The 9,408-nt window shown below is 47.8% G+C and overlaps 1 protein-coding gene across 8 annotated transcripts in view; it reads left to right on the top strand.

Moving 5' to 3' along the window:
- Positions 1 to 9,408, top strand: part of LOC123775330 (ubiquitin-conjugating enzyme E2 W) — a 74,706-nt gene that overhangs the window by 43,188 nt on the left and 22,110 nt on the right. For 3 of the 8 annotated variants that reach the window (XM_045770408.2, XM_045770409.2, XM_045770416.2), the window contains one exon: positions 8,623 to 8,661. The exons of 4 other annotated variants lie outside the window; for them this stretch is intronic. In XM_045770408.2, the coding sequence (XP_045626364.1) occupies positions 8,623 to 8,661 (39 nt within the window). Of the gene's footprint in view, positions 1 to 8,622; positions 8,662 to 8,700; positions 8,843 to 9,408 lie in introns of those variants that run through there. One more of the 8 variants, XM_069311855.1, reaches the window with a different exon arrangement.

Genomic DNA, 9,408 nt, shown 5'->3' with positions numbered 1-9,408 from the left:
ACACCCTCACCCACCATACATACCGGCTCATCCATCACATCACCACGGCTCACATCAAGGGTGTTTATGTCCGCCATGTTATTAAGTTAGTGATTAAGGCGTATATGTGTAGGGTGTAAGTGACCTGACGGTCTGGTGGACGACACCCTCAGGGAGCGCCTCAGTGTCGGCATTAATTATCACCCAACTGGTCGTCCCAAGTGTGCACTTTATCACTCTTTATTCTGCTAACACAAATGGGTAATGGTAATGCCATGGCAGGCGGTCTGTCTGTCTGTCTGTCTGTCTGTCACTCTGTCTCCCTCCCTTCCTCCCTCCCGTCACTTACCATCACTGACCGTTAGTGACTATGGGACAGACCAGGTGGAAGATCTTTAGATGGATCAATATTATTGATTTTATTCAACAAGCCGCTCCTCGCCGCCCCCTCCTCCCTCACCCTACCTCCCCCCTCCCCCCCCACACATACACACGTGTATGTATGTGTACTCGCCTAGTTGTGCTTGCGGGGGTTATGCTCTACCTCTTTGGTCCCGCCTCTCAACTGGTATACAGATCAGTGAGCTTCTCGAGCTCTATCATATCTACATTTGAAACTGTGTATGTAGTCAGCCTCCACCACATCACTTCCTAGTGTATTCCTAGGAAGTGATGTGGTGGAGGCTGACTACATACGTAGTTTCAAATGTAGATTTGATGGAGCTCAGTAGGCTGTGGAATCTGTACACCAGTTGATTGACAGTTGAGAGGCGAGATCAAAGAGCCAGAGCTCAACCCCCGCAGCACAGGTAGGTGGATACACGCGCACACACACGCACGCATACAAATGGGAAAATAGGACTAGGTGACTAGTCCTATTCCTGTGACGATTCGAGGAAGGGACCTGGGAGTGGACGTAACACTAAATCTACCTCCTGAGGCACATATAAATTGGATAACGACAGCAGCGTACACTTCGCTAGCCAAAGTTATACGCCATTCAGAAACCTAACTAAGGAGGCATTCAGAACACTTTACACTGCCTACGTGAGACCAGTCTTAGAGTATGCAGCCCCATCATGGAGCCCCCACCTAAAGAAACACATAGAAAACTGGAAAAGGTTAAAAAATTTGCGACGAGGCTCGTCCCAGGTTGCATGGGATGGAATATGAAGAGCGACTGAAGGAACTGAACCTGACGACGTTAGAAGAAAGGAGGAAGCGAGGAGATATGATAGCAGCATGCAAAATACTTAGGGGGGAGATTGAGAGAGTGGAAATAGACGAAATGTTCACACGAAATATGAACAGAACAAGAGGACATGGGTGGAAGGTGGATACTTAGATGAGTCACAGAGATGTTAGGAAGTTTTATTTAAGCGTGAGAGTAGTGGGAAAATGGAATGCACTAAGGAGTAGGTTGTGGAAGCAAACACTGTTCACAGCTTTAACACTAGAGAAGGCCAGGAGTCATTGCTTTAAGTATCCAGCTGCTAGAAAGGCGGGATGCAAGAGCCGAACACATGGTTGGTGTGCGTGGTATTTTTCTACCACAGACGTGGCCAGACATTTACAATGCCAACCAACATAATACATGTTCTTCTGTGGTACATGGACAGGGATAGAGATGTGTTGAGCATATAGTTGAGTGACGTATTGAACAGTGAGCCACAGAGGGTGATGTGTGAGAGGTGGACACCTGGGCGGACCACACCTACAAGAGCACGGCGTTAATATAATAAACAACCTCAGAAGACCATGAGAGGAGAAATAAGAAGATTGTAAGTGAGAGGGAGCGAGGGATGGGAGGGTGGGACTAAGGCGTTATTACTGCACCTGTAAACACACAGGTATACTGCTACGCGACTATACACTCCACAACGGGTACACACTCTAGGTTTACTTTAGTCCTCGACTCCTCACGACTAAACTATACATCAAAACAACTAAACAAACAGACTAAACATCAGTCAAATCATGTCAAGATAACCCGTAGTCAAGACACGTCGTCTTGACCGCCACTCTGTAAACAACCTGACCTGCTAACCTAACCAGAGACGTACGAACCCAAGCAACCCACCTAACCTATCGAGGCCGAGGGGAAGGGAAGTATCAGGGGAAGGCACCAAGCCACTGGGAAGGGGTCAGGATGGGATGCATACAAACTGTAGATATTTGTAAGCTGTTACTTGTCATAGTAGGCAGCATTTGTAACGTTGGTCACCGTAACGTAACACTCGCCATCTATTACACGAGAGGACGGACTGGGTAGTCAATAAGCTGACTATCCACTTGAGAATGGTCCAGGGCGGACCGAAACGTCGTCGTCCCTTCACCTTCTAGTGTGAAGCCTTCCAGGGTCTGGTCAACAATAAGCTGACGTCACGCGCTTAACTTTCCAGAAGATTTTAATTTTGTTGAAGATTTTGAGGAAGATTTTGGGGTTTAACCCCCAACACAAGACACTCAGGTACAGTGTCATGTTGAAAGTGCTTCTCTAGCTGCTGCAACGGATGACAGTTGAATGATTAGTGATTGATGGAATGTCCATTTGGTAGTCGTCAGTACCGGCACTATGGTGCCATCCCCCGCGCACGTGCTGGCCTGGTCTCCCCCCCCCCGGGTGGTGTGTCTACTATAGTGTTTGTGCAGGGTACTGGTGGTGGCCGGGGTACTGGTGGTGGCCGGGGTACTGGTGGTGGCCGGGGTACTGGTGGTGGCCGGGGTACTGGTGGTGGCCGGGGTACTGGTGGTGGCCGGGGTACTGGTGGTTATCTTGAGATGATTTCGGGCTTCAGTGTCCCCGCGGCCCGGTCCTCGACCAGGCCTCCACCCCCAGGAAGCAGCCCGTGACAGCTGACTAACACCCGACTAACACCCAAGTACCTATTTTACTGCTAGGTAACAGGGGCATAGGGTGAAAGAAACTCTGCCCATTGTTTCTCGCCGGCGGCCGGGATCGAACCAGGGACCACAGGATCACAAGTCCAGCGTACTGTCCGGTCGGCCGAGCCGGGGGTACTGGTGGTGTGCGTGTGCATGTTTGAGGCACAGTTTGACACCGATCATTTCTTTGTGAAATGTGGAGGTCTGCTTGTCACTCTTTACTTAACGAAGAGGAGCGGGAGTGGCGAGGTGCTGGCGCTGTACAGGTGCAGTAGTGTAGTGCAGTCATCAGTGTGCTGTGGTGTATTGTAGTTCACTTTAGATGGCACCCCTGGTGCAGTTCCTTGATTTTGGGAGGTTTAATCTGTACTGCAGCCTCCAGGCCGGCGTGGGTGTGGTGTAACACGCACCACAGTGGGTGTTACACCCACCACTGTGGGGTGTACCGTCTCCTACTGTGTAGCCACCACTGTGTAGCGAGACGGCGCAGAATGACCTCTAAAGTAAAAGCGGAGTAAATTAAATGTATTATAAAAATAATGAATTTAGTCTTGGAGAAGATGATACGAAGACAAGGAGGAAAGAGTTGAGGCGAAGGGGATCAGTTAAGATTAATGGAGATGAATGGTCCGAGGAAGAGATGGAATGTGGTTAAGGGGCAGGATTGTGAATATGGGGATAAGAAGAACACCAACAAGATAAGATCTGATAAGAGAAGCAGCAGCAAGAGTCAACAAAGAGGATAAAACTACACGAGATAATAGCAGACAGACTAATAACATTGTTTTGATAATATTTGTAGCAGGAGAGATGAGAGAACTGAGAGGGGGGGGGGGTGAGAGGAAGAGTCCGGTCTACCCCCTAAACCCCTCAGTGTCAAGGGCTGGGAGAGGGGGGGGAGGGGGGAGGCTAGGTTTCCGGTGCCCATTATGGTGCCAATTTTCCCCTGGCCCTCAGGGAGTCTGAGCTGTGTCATCTTTACACGCCCTCACTTGGCACTCTCCCTGACACACTCAGACTTGGCACTCTCCCTGGCACACTCAGACTTGACACTCTCCCTGACACACTCACACTTGACACTCTCCCTGGCACACTCACACTTGGCACTCTCCCTGACACACACTCACACTTGGCACTCTCCCTGACACACACTCACACTTGGCACTCTCCCTGGAAGATCCTGGACGGGAGGAACCCGGGGTTCCGTCTGGAGAACCTGTGACCTGAGCCTGGTTCTGATACACGATGAACCGCTACCAATAATCGTCTTGATGAGGGGTAACAATGGTTCTGTAGTCATGTAGAACCGGGAAGACGGTTCTGGCGTTCCTCGTGTGGTAGTTAAGTTTGCTGAGGTGGTTTGTCTGGCTGAAGAGGTTATCTTGAGGTTATCTTGAGATTATCTTGAGGTTATCTTGAGATGATTTCGCGGCTTAGCGTCCCCGCGGCCCGGTCCTCGACCAGGCCTCCCTTTTGTTACACACCCCCAGGAAGCAGCCCGTAGCAGCTGTCTAACTCCCAGGTACTTATTTACTGCTAGGTAACAGGGGCATCAGGGGGAAAGAAACTTTTTGCTCATTTGTCTCCGCCTCCACCGGGGATCGAACCCGGAACCTCAGGACTATGATTCCGAAGCGCTGCCCACTCAGCTGTCAGGCGTCCTGGTCTTGTGGATAACAAGGTGATTAGATTTTATAACAAGGTGATCGCATTGCATATGGCAAGGTGATTGGATTGTATGGCAAGGTGATTGGATTGTATGGCAAAGTGATTGGATTGTATGGCAAGGTGGTTGCATTGTATGGCAAGATGATTGGATTGTATGGCAAGGTGATTGGATTGTATGGCAAGATGATTGGATTGTATGGCAAGGTGATTGGATTGTATGGCAAGGTGATTGGATTGTATGGCAAGGTGATTGGATTGTATGGCAAAGTGATTGGATTTCATTTCGAGGCGATTTGATTGGATAACAAGGGGGCTTTCATTGGATACTAATTTGATGGATGACAAGGTATTTTGATTGTTTAACAAGGTGATCTGATTGGAGTATGTGGATTTTTATAATTTAGTTTGGTTGTTATCTAGTTTGGTTATCATCTAGTTATCAGTTACAGGCCACTAACCGGACTTATAACATGAAGCCCATTGAGCAAGGCGATTAAGTAGCTCTTCGATAGACGTAGCAAGACCGTTAACCTAACGAGGTGATTGATCCGGCCGTAACAACCCTCTTCCGAGGGAGCTAACGAGGCTGTTAAACCCGCGGAAACAATGGCAGATGAAGGTGGTTATTGTGACGTGTTAACCACTGAGGAAGAATCTAACAATAAGAAGAGGAAATGATCTAACTTAACCTAACCTAACCTAACCTAACCAGTGAGGCGGGGCCCAGAAGAAGGGTGTAACCAGTAGGGTCTAAAACCTGTACAGGTATGACCAGTGACACGTCACACTCGCCTCCAGACTGTGACTAAATTCAACATTTTATAGTTTCCTTAAGCTTGGATGGGATAGGTTAGGTTAGTTTGGGTTAGGTTAAGTTAGGATAGGTTGGGTTAGGTTAGGTGTATTTCAGTAGCATTGACGTACGCTCTCTCTCTCTCTCTCTCTCTCTCTCTCTCTCTCTCTCTCTCTCTCTCTCTCTCTCTCTCTCTCTCTCTCTCTCTCTCACCAACTCCGACGCGGAATTTCTAAAATATGATTCTTGTTTCCCAGTGATAAAAAATAATGTATTTCCATTTCTTGCAGTTTTCGCTACAATGAGATAACAAGAGAGGATAAATTCTCTCTCTCTTAGACGTCTTGTAGCTCGTATGGAGCCCAGGCTGAGAATGTCCTTAACAAGTATTGGAGGTTCCAAGGTTAGATTTCGAGCCGGTCGGCCGAGCGGACAGCACACTGGACTTGTGATCCTGTGGTCCTGGGCGCCGGCGGAAACAATGGGCAGAGTTTCTTTCACCCTATGCCGATGTTACCTAGCAGTAAAATAGGTACCTGGGTGTTAGTCAGCTGTCACGGGCTGCTTCCTGGGGGTGGAGGCCTGGTCGAGGACCGGGCCGCGGGGACACTAAAGCCCCGAAATCATCTCAAGATAACCTCAAGATAGTGCAAAGGAAGATGTTGATCAGAGGAAAGGAAGCAGGATGATGAGAGAAAACAAGGCCAGCTTTATACCCAGGATAGTCTGGGGAACACAGTGTTCATCTTTAAACCCAGGACGTCTTGGGAAACCAAAACCTCCATCCCAAGCCTTGGGCGTCCTGGGAAAAGAGAAAGTTAACTGAGCTGAGGAAAGTTGTGTCATAAGCTATGTTGAGACAGGACCCACGCCACTCTCGCCTGTCTATTGGTCCAACTGGAGGGACAGTGAGAGGGAGGGAGGAAGGGGGAAGTAGGCACGAGACAATGTGCCACCAGTGCTGAGAACGTGAAGCCTTAAAGAAGGCAAGTCAAGACGTCAAAACTGGATGAGAGAATGTTGGCTATGAATGGACATTCTATTCTTATGATGATTGATGGTTTGCACCAGCTGTTTGGTCCGTTCTGTTGATGATTGATGGTTTGTACCAGCTGTTTGGTCCGTTCTGTTGATGATTGATGGTTTGTACCAGCTGTTTGGTCCGTTCTGTTGATGATTGATGGTTTGTACCAGCTGTTTGGTCCGTTCTGTTGATGATTGATGGGCTGTACCAGCTGTTTGGTCCGTTCTGTTGATAATTGATGGGCTGTACCAGCTGTTTGGTCCGTTCTGTTGATAATTGATGGGCTGTACCAGCTGTTTGGTCCGTTCTGTTGATAATTGATGGGCTGTACCAGCTGTTTGGTCCGTTCTGTTGATGATTGATGGTTTCTACCAGCTGTTTGGTACATTCTGTTGATGATTGATGGTTTCTACCAGCTGTTTGGTCCGTTCTGTTGATAATTGATGGTTTCTACCAGCTGTTTGGTCCGTTCTGTTGATGATTGATGGTTTCTACCAGCTGTTTGATCCGTTCTGTTGATAATTGATGGTTTGTACCAGCTGTTTGGTCCGTTCTGTTGATAATTGATGGGCTGTACCAGCTGTTTGGTCCGTTCTGTTGATAATTGATGGGCTGTACCAGCTGTTTGGTCCGTTCTGTTGATAATTGATGGGCTGTACCAGCTGTTTGGTCCGTTCTGTTGATAATTGATGGGCTGTACCAGCTGTTTGGTCCGTTCTGTTGATAATTGATGGGCTGTACCAGCTGTTTGGTCCGTTCTGTTGATAATTGATGGGCTGTACCAGCTGTTTGGTCCGTTCTGTTGATAATTGATGGGCTGTACCAGCTGTTTGGTCCGTTCTGTTGATAATTGATGGGCTGTACCAGCTGTTTGGTCCGTTCTGTTGATGATTGATGGTTTCTACCAGCTGTTTGGTCCGTTCTGTTGATGATTGATGGTTTCTACCAGCTGTTTGGTCCGTTCTGTTGATGATTGATGGTTTCTACCAGCTGTTTGATCCGTTCTGTTGATAATTGATGGTTTGTACCAGCTGTTTGGTCCGTTCTGTTGATAATTGATGGGCTGTACCAGCTGTTTGGTCCGTTCTGTTGATAATTGATGGGCTGTACCAGCTGTTTGGTCCGTTCTGTTGATAAATGATGGGCTGTACCAGCTGTTTGGTCCGTTCTGTTGATAAATGATGGTTTGCACCAGCTGTTTGGTACCGTCTTGTAATATTTATTTACTTGCATCTGCGTTTTGTTAAGAGAGCAGAGGAGACGACTGGTGTTAGCAGGCTGACAGATTTCCCTTCCCACAGTTCATGCCGCCTGAATATGGAACAATGCATTATACCACACCAAATAGTTCAGTGGAACATGTCACATCACTAAATATGGAGAATCACAGATAAAAACTAAGAAAACCCAGTAAGTGGTATTGTGTTGTGGTGAAGGATGGGTGCAGGAACCTGGGGCCAGATTCACGAAGCACTTACGAACCTGTACATCTTTTCTCAATTTTGTCGGCTGTGTTTACAATAATTAAACAGTTAATGAGCTCCGAAGCACCAGGAGGCTGTTTATAACAATAACAACAGTTGATTGACAACTTTTCATTCTTGTAAACTGTTTAATAAATGTAACCAAAGCCGTCAAAGATTGTGGAAAGATGTACACGTTCGTAAGTACTTGCGTAACTGCTTCGTGAATCTGGCACCTGGCCCCTGCACTTACACCCGTCAACCCCTTATCTTTCTCTACTATCCCCTCCCCCTTCCTTCCGCGAATCAACGTCCTGGCGGCCCGGTCTCTAACCAGACCTGGATGCTGGTCTGGTCAAGCGGGCTGTTGAACGCAGCTGATTGCATCCGACGTATATATCCCACAGCCTGGTTGATCAGGTGTCCTTTGAAGGTGTTTATCAAGTTGTCTCTTGACAACTGAACTGTCACACCGACCAGTCATGTGTAGCGGGAGACTGTTGTACAACAGCCATGGGCCGTTGGTGGTGATAGCTCTTCCTCGGCGTACCTGTGGCACCCCTGGCAGTACCTGTGGCACCCCTGGCAGTACCTGTGGCACCCCTGGCAGTACCCCAATCATTGTCATGGACATTTCACGCCATTGTGATTCCCTAGTGTTTAAACATCAATATTAAGATGTATTAATTTATATACTAATACCTAGCATTTTTGACGAATTGGACTTGTAAGTTAATTTGGGTAAAGAGTGTCAAATATGTGATTTATGTGATGTGAGATGTTTAACCTTGTGTTCTGTGATGTTTCAGGTGAGCGGAGTGGTGGTGGTGGGAGCCCCGGGCGTCAGGGTAAGGTAGATATACATGTGTGTTGTGGGGTAGAACTTGGACCAGCAGGCCAGGAGTCACAATAACGTGGCTGACGTATGTTGACCAGACCACACGCTAGGTGAAGGGACGACGACGTTTCGGTCCGTCCTGGACCATTCTCAAGTCGATTGTGAATGTCAACATGCACATTGACCCCGAGGTACAGTACATGACCCCGAGGTACAGTACATGACCCCGAGGTAGAGTACATGACCCCGAGGTACAGTACATGACCCCGAGGTACAGTACATGACCCCGAGGTACAGTACATGACCCCGAGGTACAGTACATGACCTCAACGTGTAAGAATGGTACTTGCCTAGCAGTACTTACCTATCGGTGACTAGGCAAGTGACGTGGTCATGTATTCAAAAGTCGATATAACAAACCCCCAAATTTGTAAGAGGACAGGTATATCAGTTGATTGAAAGGTAAGAGGCAGGACCAAGAACTCAAGCTTAACTTCCATACGCTCAACTCAATACACGCGAAGACACGCGTGCACGCACGCACTCATGCACGCAAGAGAGGTCGTCTCATGGTAGAAACATATACAAATACTTAGGGGGATTTAAAGAGCAGAAGAAGATAGAGCCAAGATCAGAAGAGGTGATTAGAGGCGAGAGCAACATAGAGATGTTAGAGAGTCTTCCTCTAACTTAAGATGCAAGATAGAGTGAACTGATGAACCACCTTGTACAAGCCATAAGCCATTCATTATTTCAA

This window comes from Procambarus clarkii, chromosome 70, assembly GCF_040958095.1.
Source record: "Procambarus clarkii isolate CNS0578487 chromosome 70, FALCON_Pclarkii_2.0, whole genome shotgun sequence".
Lineage (NCBI taxonomy): Eukaryota > Metazoa > Arthropoda > Malacostraca > Decapoda > Cambaridae > Procambarus > Procambarus clarkii.
This window is presented reverse-complemented; position numbering and strand designations above follow the sequence as displayed.